At 38.9% G+C, this 17,803-nt stretch overlaps 1 protein-coding gene across 3 annotated transcripts in view; it reads right to left on the bottom strand.

The window, feature by feature from the left end:
- The window catches only part of VTI1B (vesicle transport through interaction with t-SNAREs 1B), a 121,091-nt gene that overhangs the window by 24,032 nt on the left and 79,256 nt on the right, over positions 1 to 17,803 (bottom strand). The window contains exons 5-6 of one of the 3 annotated variants that reach the window (XM_072429074.1): positions 14,849 to 14,936; positions 6,677 to 6,738 (exon numbers count right to left, since the gene is read on the bottom strand). The exons of 1 other annotated variant lie outside the window; for it this stretch is intronic. In XM_072429074.1, coding sequence (XP_072285175.1) covers positions 6,722 to 6,738; positions 14,849 to 14,936 — 105 coding nt within the window. In that variant the 3' untranslated portion in view covers positions 6,677 to 6,721. The remainder of the gene's footprint in view (positions 1 to 6,676; positions 6,739 to 14,848; positions 14,937 to 17,803) is intronic. One more of the 3 variants, XM_072429072.1, reaches the window with a different exon arrangement.

Genomic DNA, 17,803 nt, shown 5'->3' with positions numbered 1-17,803 from the left:
GTATACAGAAATTACGTAGATATGGGAGAAGGTGGTCAATATTTTAGTGAGGAGAACCATGTAATTTGAAAAATATCCTCTCTTATGTTTCCTTTTTTATTATTATTAATGTGGCTTATTCCAGGTCTTCCATATCCATAAATACTTTTTCTCTCGAAAAAAGTATATGGAGTTTTATTTGCGGGGTCTGTTACGGTTTTACCTACTCTTCTACTTATATTAGGCTAGGTAGAACTGCACTGATGTAAAAGAATTTAAGTAAAAATGCAGGTCCTAAGGGTAGCTTATTAAACAAAGTACAAGAAGAAAAGTTTACATGAGAACATTTAAAAAATACCATGCATGTAGTAGACATGCATATTCGGAGGCAGCTTGGTTCAGAGATGAAATTTTAGAGAGACTGGAAGTTACTGAAGCAAGGGAATTTGTGACCAGGGTGTGGTTTAGATAGGTTTCTCTGCCATTGCCCTGTTATGGGGGGATAAAGGGGAGCCAGATGTACAGAGGATGAAGATAGTTGTGATCAGAAAGGGGAAATTAGGTGAAGTTACACAGTTTGGAGAGGATGAGAACTAGCGCATGTCGTGCAAGGTATGCAGAGCTGTATATGTTGTCTGTTAACTTAAAGGAGCAAATTTGCTAAGAGGGTTGCAAAGGTCACCTATTGCAATGCAAGTCACTAAGGTTAGCTGTGGGCAAGCCATGGGAAAGAATGTAAAGAAAATAAATAGAAAAGCAAAGGAGAGAACTTGGTAGGTACAGCTGGGGAAAATCAAAAAACCTAAAGTCACCAGATCAATGTGTGTGTAATGTGAGGGATTAGCTTCAAACACAATCACTGCAGAGAGAGCAACACAATTACTTATCCAGGTCCTTTAATGCCCTTTTCCAGTAAATTGTGGTACATGATGCCAAATACACCTGAATTTGGCATCTGGTGTTTCACTCCACTACGTATCCTCCTTCCCCAAATCCCTTCACTGGGAGTGATCTATCCCAGGAGGAGGCACCAGACAATGCCCTTTTTACTCTCTGGTGAACCAGCTTTTTGTCACCCATCAGTGAATTGCTTCTCTGTACAGTCTGTTAATGGCAAATATCTCTGCAACTCTCTTCCCTTCATTTCTAGCCGCTACAAACTCTTGTAGTTTTGAACAAATTCACAAGCACTATATTAAAAGAAGGTCCATCATACTGAATGAAATTAAAGGAACTTTCAGCAACTTAATTTTGTGTATGACAGTCATTTTGCACAGTGTTCATTGCATTATTGAAAGCAGAAAATCATCAAAGCATCCTCATTACACTGCTTAGGCAACTTTGATCTTCTGAATTCATGCGGACTTTGACTAAGGAGCCAACTCTGAAAGACATAGCCATTCCACCATCACTTGTCGCTCCACTGGTGATGTATATGTATATCTCTTGGCACAACTGGCTGCCAACACGCTGTGTTTGCCTTGGAGAGGCTCTCAGGTCTCTTCTGCACCTTTCCAGTCTAGTGTATTTTGGACATTTTTTTTCCATAACCAGTCTTCCTTTGGCAAAGACACTCTCTTGTCGTTTTAGAGAGTTTAGAGTCTTCCCTCAACTTGCAGGAAACAATCATAGGCACTGCAGCCAAAACAGGTTTTTGCAACTCAGCTGCTGAGTCTAAAACATTCAGGGCTGGTGAGACACTTCTTTGCAGGGAGGTTTGCACCCACTTGTGTTTAGCATTGCTACCTACAACCTAAGGTGTCCTCTCATTCACTGAATAGATCAAGTTCCTTGCCTCAGCATAGGCCAACACAGACAGCTGGGCTCTAGTATTAGCCAACTGGGCTGTTAATAGTCTGTTGGTCAGCATTAGCCTGCTGGTGTGACCTCTGCAGAGCTGCAGTGTTTCCAACAAGGTTTTTAGCATCTACTCCATGGCTCAAAACATCATTAGCAAACACCAGAGAACAAACACATTCTTATAGCACTATCAATGCTAGCAAGCCCTAAAAACAAGAAAATACCTAACGGATGCTGTCTCTTTAAGAATACTGCTTGCATCCAAGTACTAAATGTGAGAGATTAGCTTCAAACGCACACACGCAATGTAGAAAGGTATTTCACAGCCTCTTCACCTTCCGGGACACCCCGGGCCTGGATCCCAAATAAAGAGCTGCAATCCTGCAGCAACACAATTACTAACCATCTTATCCAGACCCTTTAATCCTTTTTTTCCAGTGCAATTGAGGTACATGATGTTAAATACTTTCTGAATTTGGCATTAGGTGTTTTATTCTACTACAATATATATATATATATATATATATATATATATATATATATATATATATACTAGGAAACGCATGGAGATATTTCAACCAAACTTGCTATGTTCCACCATCACTCGGAAACGCATCGAGACATTTAAACCAAACTTTCTAGACATAAGAGTCAGACTCATGTGAGTGCACCACTGATCTTTATACAGCACTGTGCTATATGTCAGAGCTATATTTGGATGTATATATGTATGTATGTGTTATATATATAGATGTGTGCATGTGATCAATAGGAAATGCTTGGAGAGATTAGAACCAAACTTGCAACGTTCCACCATCACTCGGAAACGCATTGAGACATTTAAACCAAACTTGCTAGACATATGAGTCAGACTCATGTGAGTGCACCGCTGATCATTGTACAGCGCAGTGGTATATGTCAGAGGTATATTTGCATGTATTGCTCAGTGACAGTGTGCCTTTTGCTTATATTTTTACATACTGTTTTTTGGACTCTTTTACAAATTTCTGGCCTGTAATAATGCCTTCAAGAAAACGTAAGGCAATTGGGCGAGTGCAATCAAAGGCAAAAAAAATGAAACACTGTAGACAAGAGAATCCCAAGGACAGGAATAAAAGACTTAGGAGAGACAGAATAGAAGACTATGCAAGAGAGCTACTTCAGCTAGAGCTTCAGAGACAGTACAACAGCATGAGGCCCAACTACAGGATAAAAGAGATAGGGCTACTACATCCAGAGCTTCAGAGACAGTACAAGAGCATGCGACCCGACTACTGGATCCCACTGCCTTAATTATGCAGATTTTTTTGGTCACTGTGCGACTGCTCTGTCTGCACTTGCTGAGCTTGTGCAGAGGTAGGGGGTGGAGAAGAAGAAAACGTAAACTTGCCAGTCACAAGCTGGCCATTTCTAAACACTTCAGAAATCAATATATATTGCATCGATACAAGCTGACCCAGCCAGTGCGACCAGGGAAGACTGACATTTTAGTGCAAGTAGCTAGGAATAGAATATTAATTGAAGGACTAGTTTTTGAGTATAGTTCCTTTTTAGCACTATAGCTTTATTTGATTCCTTTTCCTGTATAATATAAGATTGGAATAAATAAATACCCGGGCAACGTCAGGTAAAGCTAGTATATATATATATATTTATATAGCAAACTCGCAATAGGCGAGATTTATTTACTTAGGAACTTTGTTCCCTCCTTTAGGATCTCACTGAACTACTGCCAGCATAATGCTGCCTGATTAAGTAGCACACCTTTGCTCCACCTCCACAGGTGAAAACCTGAACATGAGTTCCGTGTACCAAGGAAATCCTCCCACTCTTTTTCCTGGTCAAGCCCCAGGACTCTAACAATTCAGCTTTCCATAAACCAAACTGAAAAGTCAGACAAGACAATATAATCCAATCTCCTGGAGCCTTCAAACATGTAATACCTTTGTCTGGGCAGCAAATATACCCCATCTAACACTTTCTCTACAAGGTTGAAAGGTTTTCACAATGGTGAAATAAGTTGAAGAGAGGATGTGGAAAATCTGGTTGGGTGAGATATCACCAAAGAGAAGACAGAGAGAAAGAAAATTCAGAATTGTAGAAACTAATACAGCAGATGAGTGTAGGAGCAGGGAGATGAGGAGTTTAACAGACTAGGGAGGAAGGGACAGTTTAGGCTGGGTCTACATTGACTGTTTTTAAAACGGATATAAATGCTTCTACCACATTTTATGTGTTTTTACAAGCATTTTAAAACACTAGAAAGCACATTTATAACGCGTTTATACAAGCATTTACAGAAGTTGTGGATAACAAATTTTTAACCCATGCGCGTCGATTTATGTAAGTACAGGAAGTAACCAAAATAAAGTGGCCATTTTTCTTTGTTGAAGATAGTAGGTAGCAGATAGATAGTAAAAGTGCTGTGTGGACATGAACATGTTCAGGAACATAGACATGAACTCTTATGTTATCTTTATTTTCATAGTGGCCTGGGCATCTTATGTGACCTATGTCAGTACCCAGGTAAATTTGATGCACTCAAGGAAATGCACTTCTTCTTTCCCCGCCACACTACCACCATGCAGGTCCCTATTCCTGCAGAACTATGTCTGCTGATGACTTTGCAGTGAGTACAAACTACCTGTGCTAGTAGCAGTGGCCTTGCATTGGCGTTTGCATTGTTAATTGTTTGGGTTTTTTTTTTTTTTACAACAGGTTTCTATTGGTGAAAGTCTATTTCTTTTGGTGAAAGTGTTTCCACAGAGCAGAACAGCGGTGCATGTACATCACACATTTGTTCATCTGTCACTAGAAACAGTATAAATCTTACATCTATTTGATGTCTGTATAGATCTTGCAAGAACAGAATTTTGACCTTACAAACCAAAGCAATGTAAATCCAAAACATGCATGCTAAATATACCAAATTTATCCTCAAACACAACTATTTACATTTTCTAGGTCAATTCAATTAATTTCTAGGCATATTTAATATTTTACAATACAAGGCACATCTATGGGTGATAATTACAATTAATATTATTAAATCATTATCAAGCTTTGAGAATATTACTATGGGGCATAGGCAAGATTGTCACAATTTGCAGTGACCAGCTGCACTGGAAATATCTAATTTATATGGTAGATAAATTAACAGTTACAAGTGTTGGATCACAATTCTCTCTTATATCTGATCCACTATATTTAGTCTTTTTAGACCTCTAACTTACTTAGGATGGATGATAAAGACATTGGTATTGGTAATCATTTTAAATTCATAAGTGGGAACTCTTACTTGCCTTTTCACAAAACAATATTTTTTTAATAGTTTTGCAGATTTAGAAAAAAGAAAGTACACTAAACATTGGTTATACTAAACACAATAAGTTTTTAGAACAAACCAATACAGATACAAATAGGAGTTAACAAAAGAGTATTCTCTAGACTAATTAAAAAAATTCCAACAGAAACAATTTGATACAAAATTGTATGAATATCTACTTAAAATGATCACTAGAGAAAATAGACTATCATATGTGAATCTGGGTGATCCAGCAAACTTGGAATGAATTTAATAAAATAATATCCTATAGTTTGGCAAATGATTTCAATCCTTGACCAAAACCATTCCAGATCTGCTGGATCGCCCAGTTTCACCCATGATAGTCTATCTTTTCCAGTCTTGAAGAGCTTTAATAAATCAGGCACATTATATGTAATATACATTATATACCAGACAGTGCCCCTGATTCATCAAGCAGAATCGGATGATCGCTCGCGCATTCGTATTCGCGATCCGAAATCGTACGCCGTCGCGCTATTCAGCAACTGAAAAAGCTTGCGGCCGGAGCCGCGCATCTCCGGCAGCTTTACGGTTATCCCAATGACAGGATGATTCCCACGGCTGCAATCATGACATGAGCACAGCCATGGGACTCCTCCTGACAGTGTGGCATCCCCGGGCACCAGGGGTTAAATGAGTACAAGACTCTCCATTCACCTCTAGTGCTCTGTGATTGGCTGAGGTTTTACTTTTCCCAGCCATTCAGCACTAGACATGGGGAGACTTGTGTCCATTCATTTCTAGTGCTCTGAGATTGGCTGAGAAATAGGAAACCCTGATGACAACTCAAGCATCATCAGGATTTCCCTTTCCTCAGCCAATCAGAGCTCTGCTATGCTGACAGCTCCGCTCCCCTGATTACTCCCGCAGCCCTAGAGGAGCTGTCACATGTTCTGTATCTGTAGCACATACTACAGCTCCTCTAAGGCTGCGGGAGCAATCAGGGGAGCGGAGCTGTCAGCATAGCAGGGCTCCGCTGATTGTACCCCTGTACTCATTCCACAGGGTGGGGTGGTGAAGATCTGGGAGTCTCCTTATTAGGGGGCTTCCAGATTCCAAAGACCTGCTAAAAACGTTTTTAAAAGCCCCCATTGTTTTCAATGGAAGCTTTCATAAAAAGCTTAAAAACGCTTGTAAAAGCCTCTATTGAGTTCAATGGGAGCGTTTTCAAGCATTTTAATTAGTTTTCCTGCGTTTTAATTTATTAAACGTTGCAAGCAACGTTTAAGATATGGCTCAAAAACGTGCCTGAAGGAAACGTCCTAGTGTAGATTAGCCCATTGAAATGCATGAGGATTTTAAACATGGGCTTTAAAAGCCTCAGGTTAAATGCTGGGGAAACAGTCCGTGTAGACTAAGCCTAACAAACGTTATGGCAGAAAAGAGTTCTATAATTACAAATATGCATATGATATTGTTCCTTTACAAATTATTAGTATTTCATATCATTCATTTTCAGTTGTGTCTGAACTAATCTTAAAAAAAAAAAAAAAAATCCGTTTTACAGAATTGTGACGAGAGGTGTACAGATTTACCAGCTATTTAACTTACTTTCGAGATATGGATCGTAGGACTTTCCTACTTTTGCTCAAATTTTCAGATGTATTTATCAGCTGAAAGAGAAGAGAAAAATATATATATTTATAATAAAAAGAATAATATATACATATATTATATAACATAAATTTGACCATTTATTTTTATGAACAGAATTTTTATTTTTCATCTAGAATCAAACAGAACATAAAAAAAAAATCCTTAAGTACGGCCAATTTAAAGAGCTACATCAATTTTAAAATACATGGTTGGAAGACACTATAGCAGGGTCACTGATGCAAGAAGAGTACACTTACCTGCCAGTAAATGTAGAATAATGAAAAATGCATGCAGTTTATGATAGTCCTATTTGTTAATGATTTAAAGGCCTGAAGGTATGAGGTTTTGTCTGTACAGATAAGAAAAATTAGATGGCTCATGATGTTAAGGCCCCTATTGTTTAGGGATTGATTGTTGCTTCAGTTAGACAGACTGACATAAACCCTCTTTCTTAAAAAAAAAAAAAAAAAGAAAGAAAATAAAAACCTCACCATACCTAAAATCATGTACTGTAAAAAAGCAGAAGCTGTGAGCTGGCATGGTAAATATCCAGGCTGGGGAAAGGGGAGCCTTAACCACCTGGGCGTTTCACTGATGTCTAGGAAACCCCGAAGATCATCACTGCACTCGCCGGGAGAAGACAGAAGAGGACAGACGTGTCCGGAGGAGCTCAGGGGACCGGGTAAGTATATTCTTTCAATTGTAATCCGATTGTCATACAATGTATGACAATCGGATTGCAATATAATGTTTGTTTACCCGCCTGAGAAAAGTTCGGGTTTAACACTTTTTGCAAGTATTTTTACCCCGAACCAAGGTCGGGTTTAACGGCCGAGTGGTTAAGGTACTATCATTTCACGTTGTCCTGAATCGACAAGTTGAAAACAGTTTGCCTTTTTATGTTATGTTGAGCCATATATTTAATGATGATGTTTCGAATTTCTAACACAGATATGCAAGGTTAGTTTATTTTCTTTTTTAAGTTCTTTTTTTTTATTCTAACCCTTGAAATACATACAGCATGACTTTAATTAAATATCTGGGTTCTGTTTTCCTACTTTGTTCAAAGGTTCTGTGTGTGTTTGGTTGACCTTGTGAATTTTTTAAGCAAAACCAGCATAAGTAGCAATACACTTTCAAAACACTTGTAAGATTGTTATCTTTGTCCTCAGACTTTGATTAACCTATACTATCTTTACTTTATTCTTACTTGTTTGTATTTTTTACGGATACCCAACCATTATAAGTCTTTTACAATTACTAATTGCTGGTAAGCAACCTATTTAGATTTTATCTTTATATATACTATTACTCTACCCCTACTTCTTTAGTATAAATACCCAATTACTATAATCTTTTTGTCTCACCCTATAGGTATTCAATCCTTATACATACAACTATCACCTGCAATGTTGTAATTGTATAAAACCATTGGATGAACACTTACATTCACCTTTATAACTAACTCATTTTAGATTAACCTCACATGGTAAGTTATCTTATCCTCCCTTCATAATTTATCTTTACCCCTATTAAGTATCCGTCCCTGACATTACTACTTATATGTTTTAGGTTAAATACCTACATATACATATATAAAAAAAATTCAACGGCATCCATCTGTAAATGACAATTTCGGGTAAGCGACGAACCTTATTCATTCATTATTCTATTCACTATTCATTACAACTTCCTTTATTCCATTATTTTTATTTTTTTTGTACACACTCTAATATTTCCTTATATGTACTTTATCATCTAGTGACTTTTAAAGAGTGCACACATTGGCAACATCTGTAATTGGATTCATCTCACATAACCAACACCCCCCCCCCCCATCCTGACCTCCGTTAGGTGTACATATATTTATCTTTGAACATCTTAACTATTCCTTGATAATATTTTGGTTTTATTATACTGAAGTATATATTGTGAATTACAATGTTACAGCTCACCAGCATCACCACTGGGGACTGTTTTGAGCACAAAATTTGGGTCTGACTCTTCTCCTATTTGTAAGTATGATCTAAATATTAGTCCATACTTTCTTTAGCTCTTTATCCAATTATACCTTGATCATATATTATATATTTACATATCCTTTGTATATGTCTGAATATAGAGTAGTGATGCAATTTAACCATCGTTGCCTATATTGATCTATATTTATATTTGCTGATATTTGCTAATGTTATTAACCTGTAACTTTCCTGTATAGGTAGACCACCAATCGTATAGAGTCATGTACCCCTGAGATAGCCCAATTTGGGCGAAACGCGTCGGGGACTTACACGTTAACTATATTATATTTTTTCCATCTATCACTCTTTCCTATTGTTTGTATTAGTAGTACCCTGTCTAGTGAACTGCCCTACTTGTGACTCATAATAGAACTAGGCAAGACAAACCCAAATTGTTTTATACGCTTTATTTTTGTTGATTATTTACATGTATGATTTTACTATGTATGAATTTAATACATATCAATACATTCACATTTTGACTCAACACTTTTGAGTCTCAAACCTCTTTCTTTGCTTTCCCTCTGCGCTTTTTTTGAAACTCAGACTTTGTTTTTACCATATCAGCCCAGTGTTGCAGAGTTTTAACAACCCTACATTTCTGTTTTGGTAGATGGTTGAAGTCAAAAAGCACTAGTCTATACAGGTAGATATTCTTTAGACTTTAAAGTTGCTTGGCTCCTTGACATGTAGTACAAAAAGGAGGTGCATCTTTGTATATAGACATACATACATACATAGTTTACAGTAAGTTATACATTTAAACATACGAGTTCACCCATACAATCAAAAAGTAGTGTATTATCCATGCCACATCCCAGAAAAATGTGAATGACAGAGTAGTTACCTCCAAACAAAAAAAAAAAACAAAAAAAAAAATGAGGGGAAAGCTGGGATTTTAGCAAAAAAAAAAAATTTCTAATAATAAAATGTTTCCTTAATATAGTATGATGACATCAAAAAAACAACATTTACCCAGTTCACATAGTATCATAGGTAAATTTCTTTTATAAATTTGATCAGACTAGCAAGAACGATAACCAAGAAGTTAGCCTTGTTCCTCCTTTGTACTAATACACAAAATGTTGCCAAGGGAAATATATGTACAACCCACATCACAGAAAATTGTAAATGAGTAGCTTATAATTTAGCAAATAAAACAATTAAAAAATGTGTATATGTTGCATAAGGATAAATACTGTATATATAATTCCAGGGCTAACTTAATCGCAAGTAGCTCTCTGTCCCCCACATCGTAATTGCACTGGGAAGATGATAATTTCTTAGGGAAGAAGGCTGGAGGATGCAGTATTTGCTTCTCACTTTGTCTTCGAGACTGAACGGCACCAACAGCTTGCTGGATGCTAAGCATCCACTTCCAACATGTAAGGCAAGTTAGGGCATGGATGTGCCAACACAGGAGCGGTGGTAAATTGTGTCTTCAGATGCTGAAATGCCTGCTGGGCGTTATCGTTCCATTGGAAAACCTTATGTTTGGAAAATCTTAAAAGAATTTCCGATAAAATTTTGAGAAGCCTAGGAATCTCTGGACCTCCTTGCGAGAAGTCGGGACAGGCCAGTCGAGGACAGCCAAAACCTTACTTTGGTCAATGACAATGCCTGGACCCGAGATATCCAAACCTAGGAGGCGTACTCCGTCCTTCTCAAATTCACATTTTTCAATCTTTGCAAAAAGATGACTCTGCGGAAGTCGAGTAAGGACCTCTTTTACTTGTTCACGATGCTCCTCGAGGGAATCTGAACAGACCAGAATGTCGTCCAGATAGACCATGACATATACGTCCAGTATGTCTTTAGAAATGTCATTAACAAAACTTTGAAAGGTCGCTGGGGCATTACACAGCCAAAGGGCATTATGAGGTACTCGAAATGCCCGTACCGGGAGTGGAAGGTAGTCTTTCATTCACCCCCCTGTCTGATGCGGATCAAGTTGTAAGCCCCGTGGAGATCCAACTTGGAAGCCGTTTGAACAGTTCAGATATAAGGGGAAGTGAGTATCGATTCTTGATGGTTATCTGGTTCAGAGAACGATAATCGACACATGATCGTAAGGAACCGTCCTTCTTTCCTACAAAGAAGATACCTGCTCTGGCGGGTGAGGGTGAAGGTCAGATGAATCCCTTAGCAAGGTTTTCCTCAATGTAGGTTTTCAGTGCCAGGAGTACTGGATCAGAGAGTGGAAAAATCCGACCATAGGGGATGGTAGACCCTGGAAGTAAATTAATAGGGCAGTTATATGGCCTATGAGGGGGCAAGTTATCCGCCCTTTTTGGATCAAAGACATCCAGGGATCTTTGTATACCTCTGGGAGTAATGCTTCCTGTTCTAAAGACAAAGTAGCCACGACTAAGGATTCTTTGGTCTCCCGGAAACAGTTCTGCTGGTAAAATGTAGAAGAAAAAGAAATGGTACCCTTGGACCAGCAGATGTTGGTATCATGGATCCGCAGCCAAGATAGTCTGAAAATAACCATAAATAACGGTGAAGGTAGCAAATCAAAGGGTAGGTGCATATGATGCCTCGAAGGGGTATCTACCTTCATTGGAGTGGTACAAGTGGTAATTGGCTGCCAATGAAATAGCGATGGGAAGGCTTTTTTCTTGAACTGGGATCCTATGAGCGTGGGCCCACCCAGTACTTTCCATTCTATTCCAAAATCCAGAGTGCTAAACCACTTTACAATAATTTAATTTAATGTAAATTAAAGGTAAACAAGAAGCAAAAATGGAAAAGATAGAAACATTACATTTTAAGAGCAATTTTTTGTATTGGTAAGGGTGGCTCTCCAAGATCTGGACTGGGAGGGAATATTGTCCTTAACGTCCCTAGCGGTAACCCCGAGTGTGACTCGGGGTAGAAAAAAAACTTGCTAAAAGTGGTAACCCCTTGCTAAAAGGGGTAGGTAAAGCAGCGATAAATAAATGATAAATAAAGACTTACCTTATCTGCCGGCGTCCTTCTCCGTTCTGCTTCAATGATCGCATCTTCCTGCAGGCTCCTGTCTTCCCCCTGCAACACCGTCTCTGTGTCTGTGTCTTGATGAGTCACCGGAGGAGTCTACTGGAGACGTCTGTGCATGTGCCGGGGGGCGTGGCCAGCGTGAAATTCAAAATTTTTGTTTTGGATTCAATACAAATAACTGTATTGAATCCAATACAAAGTAGCCAGTATCTTTCTGAGGGTTGCAGTGAGAGATACACTGTTACAGTGCACTGCCTACCTGCCAATACATTTGATTACCGACCTCTGCATTTGATTACTGACCATCTTTTGACCATTTCCCTTGTTTCAAAATATATCACACCCGGAATGTTTATTAGTTTTTTATTAGTTTATGAGAAAAATCATAAAAACCTCAGATTTTTGTGTTTTTTATTTAAAGTTTATTATTCAATTTAATTAATATTATTAATATGACATGATTTTGTAGTTTCAAACTTTATTTTACTCTTTACTCTTGTTTGGACACATTCTAGTGAGTTATGCCTAAGAATTACAGGCCTACAATGAAAAAAAATTTTCATGAAAAAAAATGTACCACTTTTTGACATATATATCCAGAAAGAAATGAACCGCTAGGGAGGTTAAAGAACACAAAACAGAAATGGGAATGGGAAATGGGAAAAGTGTTTTTTATACAAACACACTGCAAAACATATTCCAATGTGCATCAGGTTTAAGAGGCAAAATACAATAAATCCAATGTGGTTTACAGCCAATGTTAAAAAAGCCACAAAGAACAGGAAAAGGGCATTATGACCTCTAGGGGAAGAGACGGACGAGGCAGCCATGATTGTAAACGACTCCTCAGGGATGGAAAATCAAACAGCCTTACCACCTGACACCCACCAAGTGCAGGAGCTCCACTCTCACTTTGCATGCCATGCAGCCGGCGATATACTGCCTGGCTCCTAGCAGTGCAAAATTAAAGCCCCAGGAACAACCAAGGGCAGCTACAGAGCCCAGGATTGTCCCTTAGATAAGCAAAATCAACACCTGTTAGGCCACTGATCTGCTGGGTGGGTGAGTGCTTGCCCCCCTTCCCCATATATTCAGTGTGGAGCGAAGAGGTATTGTACATAGAGTTTGTCACACACTTGCATCCTGTGCCATAGGTATCGGGGAACATACATTTGCAATCACTCCAATACATTGCAATCAGATTTTTTTTTTTATTCTGCAACATCAAAACCCTTCCATTGTACACTATTTTCACTGGTGGAGTGCTTACAAATTGTACCGATTCAAAAATGGACAAGTATATTGGGAAACCTCTTTTTGCAACTAACTGCAAACAACATCCTAAAAATAAGCCTAAAGGAACTCAAGGAACTCGAGGTGTATAAAGTCCTTCTGCTGTACTTTGATGGAAAATTTGATCCCCTGTAGAACACAATTGAAACAGCCTGCATAGTGGAAATGGAACAAAAGGTAAGTCATTTGGAGGACCAAATTCTGGACCACCCAATTTGCTCTATTTTCCTCACTAGAGGAAACACTGTGAGACTTGAAAAGTCCGTAATGCCCCACACAAAATCAGAAACCCAGACCAGTAATTGCAAAATTCTTTCACTGTATGGATAAAAAAAAATCACTACTAGCTGTCTACCGCAAACAACGCGATTTAAAGATAGGAGAAAATAGGATACTAATATTCCTGGATTTTTCGGCCTCGGTGGCCCAGAGACGTAAACACTTTGTATCTGAATGTCGTCTTCTAACAGAAAAGGGAATTAGTTTTGCCTTGATGTACCGGGCCAAACGTTGCGTAGTGTGGAAGGGAGAGACTAAACTGTTCAAAGACCCGCAACTAGCAATTGACTTTATCAACCAAGATCAATGTGACTTTCAGGATACGTAAGTTGTCCCTTTATCACAGGATGTTTATATTGAATTTTATTATTTTTGTCTTAAATACTAACTATAGGTACTGTTGGACATTGGAGTACCCAATTTGGATGTTGTGGGTTTATTTGTTTCAAATAAAGGGAAAGGATCTGGGGGTTCTGGTAGATCAAAGACTTAATAATAGCATTCAATGCCAAGCTGCAATATCTAAAGCTAACACTTTCTTGTATTAAAAGAGGGATAGACTGCAGAGAGGGAGACATAATCCTGCCCCTGTACAAAGGACTGGTCGGACCTCGTCTGGAATATGCGCCAGTTCACAAAAAGGGTATTGTCGAATTGGAGAGAGTGGAGAGAAGGGCAATTAAACTAATCAAAGGAGTGGCAAAACTCAGCTATGAGGAGAGATTAGCTGAATGGAATCTATTCTCCCTTGAGAAGAGACATTTAAAGGGGGATATGATCACCTTGTATAAATACATAATTGGTCCATATAGAGAACTCTCTTCCCAACTATTCAGTTTAAAATTGTTACAAAGGACAAGAGGGCACTCTTTGCGTCTGGAGGAAAAGAAGTTTAAGCTCCAGATAAGGAAGGGATTCATTACTGTAAGGTCCCTGAAAATGTGGAATAGACTTTCTCAGGAAGTAGTTTAAGCAACTACTATAGATTGATTTAAAGCTGGATGCTTTTCTAGAAGCACAGAATATAACTGGGTATTAAAGCTTTAAAGTCAGAACAATAGACTGTTGATCCAGGGAAAATCCGATTGCCACATGGAATCAGGAAGGAATGTTTTTCCCCTGTTGGAGCAAATTGTACCAGGGTTTATTTTGCCTTCCTCTGGACCAACTGTATCCTTAAGGATTTATATCTGGAATATTTTTATTGCCCTAGTGGTCGAACTTGATGGACTTTGGATGGATGTCTTTTTTCAACCTGACTTTCTATGTAACTATGTAAATGTATTTCAATACTTTTACAACTAGCAAGGTTTCTTTTGCATTCACTTTATCAGCCACTAATGTTAATTCTAGATCTATCTATGTGAATGATCACCCCCTGCCTAAAGCAGATGGCAGGAGCCTTGGTTTAAATATTTAAAAAAAAAAAAAGGAATTGGTTTAACCTCCCTAGCGGTAATCCCGAGTGTGACTCGAGGTGGATTTTACTTGCAAAAAGCGGTAATCCTAAATTACACTCAGGGTCGCTTAAAACTTAAAAAAAACCACTTACTTTGCTCAGCCGGCATCCCCTGGCATCCTGCTGGTCCCCGCAGGTCCTGGGGACACATCCTCCTCCTCCTCTGATATTCAGCCGCGAACTGTTTTAAGGATCAGCGGGAAATTTAAATAATTTTGTATTGGATTCAATACAAAATAGCTGTATTGAGCCTAGTACAAAGAAATCTTCATATAATATATATATATAAAACATGCCACTGTACAGTTATATTACGTTTCACTATTTTTTTATTTTTTTAACAGATTTTTGTGTTTTTTTTATTTAAAGTTTATTATTAAATTTATTATTATGACATATTTCGGTGAGTTATGCCTAAGAATTATAGTCTACAATGTAAATTTCCATGCAAAAAAAACACTTCCCAAAACTGTAAGAAAGTTCTGTTACATTTAAAATGCAAACAACTAGATATAGATTTTCTACAGGAAACCTGGTGGAAAAAGGGTGATATAGCTACCTTACATGACATGGATTGATGACACTATTGCCACCACCTATTCAACTAAGAAAAGGGGAATGGTGATTCTTTTGAATAAAAACCTTCCCTAAAGGATTATTTCTTCTGTTTAAGATGAGAGCAGATATGTTCAATTTGATAGTGTCAGGAGATTTTAATGCAACGGTTGATGATACTCAGGACCACTCAAGTACAGCTCATAAATTTCTGGGTGCGGCTTCTTCAGGCGTACGGCAGTTGATAACCACTTTGATAGATGCCTGGAGACTCCTTAACCCCTCAGAAAAAAAGCTACACATGCTACTCAATGGCTTACATGTGTTTCTCAAGAATGGATTATATGCTCATTGACGAGTTCCTTTTTTCTAAAGTTTCAGAGGCCTCCATTGCAGATTTTACCTTATCTGACCCCACCTCAGTAAAAATTTCCCTAGATCATCCACAACAACTGAATAGGACATTCCAATGAAGGTTCCCAGCAGGTTTAACTGGCTCACCAGAATTTTCCAACTTTGTGAAAAATCAATGGGCCAATAGTTTAGATAAAGAATCTAGAGCACTGGGACACTCCCATACTGCTTTGGTGTACGTTGAAAGCCGTTATGAAAGGTCACATTAAAGAATACACCAAACACAAACGTAAGGAACATCAAATTATATATGCTGATTTGCAGAACAAGGTGACTAGGGGTTACAGAGCTTTTCTGGAAAATGGGTCACAGTCAGCAAAACTAGCATGGCAGGAACCATGATCTGCTTAAATACATATGTTGTCTCCAGAGTGGACACACAGCTAACATACCAAAAACATAAATTTTACCATTGGGGCAATAAAGTGGGTTCATTGTTGGCAAAGTTGACTAAGCCACCCAAGCGTTTTATTTTTAAGATTAAAGACCCTAAATCACCAGCCGTCAAAAGTTATACTCGAGATCTTTGAGGACTACTATAGACAATTGTACATGGCACAGCCCACACAACCTGCCACACTAGATGATCTGGTAACTAAAGCTAAGTTGCCCAAGCTAAGGTCTAACCACAGGGAATCCCTTAATAGACCAATCTCTGTAGCAGATGTACAGAAGATGGTTATGCCAATGGTGAATCACAAAACTCCAGGTCCCAAAGGCTGAGCCAGGTGGGGGGAAGCTGTAGCCAAGTGGTAAAAAAAAGTGGACGGGGCAAGACACAGCAAATTTAGTGCTCCCAGTTATTTATGTCACAGGTATCAAGTAACCCCTTTTATTGTGTAAGTGTTCTACCTACCCCCTATTTTCGCTCAAACTTTTGAATGCCTTTATTATGCCCAAACAGTTCAGTGCTTTGTATTTTAATCTAACTGCCTAGTGTTCCACAATTTAATTGTGTAATCCCTTGTAGTAGTGTAATATTGTGATCAAAGTGGCTTAACAAGTTAGGCTTAGTTCACATTAGCAGTAAAAAAAAAAACTGGGCCATTTACCCCTCCTGAGTGACCACTTGGCAACTGCTAGGGATTGGTAACAGGCAGTAACTGCTAGGCACCTGGGATTGGTAACAGGCTCTAAGTGCTGGGCTTTTTCAGGCCTAGCAGTTTTTCAAGCAGCAGTGGTTCCTGGCGAGAAGAAAGTGAGGGCAAATGCAACTTACTGCCAGTGTGACTTCAGCCTAACCTAAATCTAGGTAACGCAAAACTTTTGTCTGTCCATGAACTGAACCCGCGATTCCCAAGGTTGCTCCCTCTTCTTTACAAATGCTCACCGTTCAATCAAGTTCTGATCTCATTGGGCATGTTTGAGAATGAGCACTTTTTTTTACATTATAGGAAAGCCCGATTATATGTTCCCAAAGTCGGGCATGCGCAAAAGCAGCAGCCCGGGAGTGCGCATGCGTGGGACTGATGGATGGTAATCCTATGAGTTGGCTCCGCACTGTGTGGGGAACAAAAGGCCTAAAATAAGCTTACCTGTCAGCAGATCGCAAATCCTCCTCTCTCCCCTGCATCTTGAAGTGTCCAGGCATGCAGTGGAACTCCCTCTCTGACGTCCAGAAGTAAGAGGCAGTCAGCAAAAGCAGCATTAGCCTGAGCTACAGGCAAGATGGCGCCTTTCAGCCCTTCCTTTGACCTTGCGGTTGGGGATGCAGTGAGTGAAACCGATTCATTTATGGACAGTTCTCCCTCTATATTCCCACAGCGACCCCTTTCGGACCAGAAGGTCATGTTAGAGAAATTCCAGGCTATACTTCATTCTGCTCTGGAAGCTACCACTAAGAAGATCACTGATCATTTTACGAAGGAATTGCAGGAATTAGGTCATAGGTCATTGTGCAACTCGAACACCGCATGGATGATGTGACCACAGTGTTGGAGGGACATAAGGAGGACCTGGATCACCTAAAGCAGGAAATCCAGTTTTACACTATAAGCTGGAAGACCAAGAGAATAGATCTCGCCACTCTAACCTGAGAATTAGGGGGCTCCCAGAATCTATTATAGACTTAAATTCCAT

This window comes from Pyxicephalus adspersus, chromosome 12 (genome assembly GCF_032062135.1).
Source record: "Pyxicephalus adspersus chromosome 12, UCB_Pads_2.0, whole genome shotgun sequence".
NCBI classification, from domain to species: Eukaryota; Metazoa; Chordata; class Amphibia; order Anura; family Pyxicephalidae; genus Pyxicephalus; species Pyxicephalus adspersus.
The sequence above is the reverse complement of the archived record's forward strand: the minus strand, read 5'-3'. Positions and strand labels throughout refer to the sequence as shown.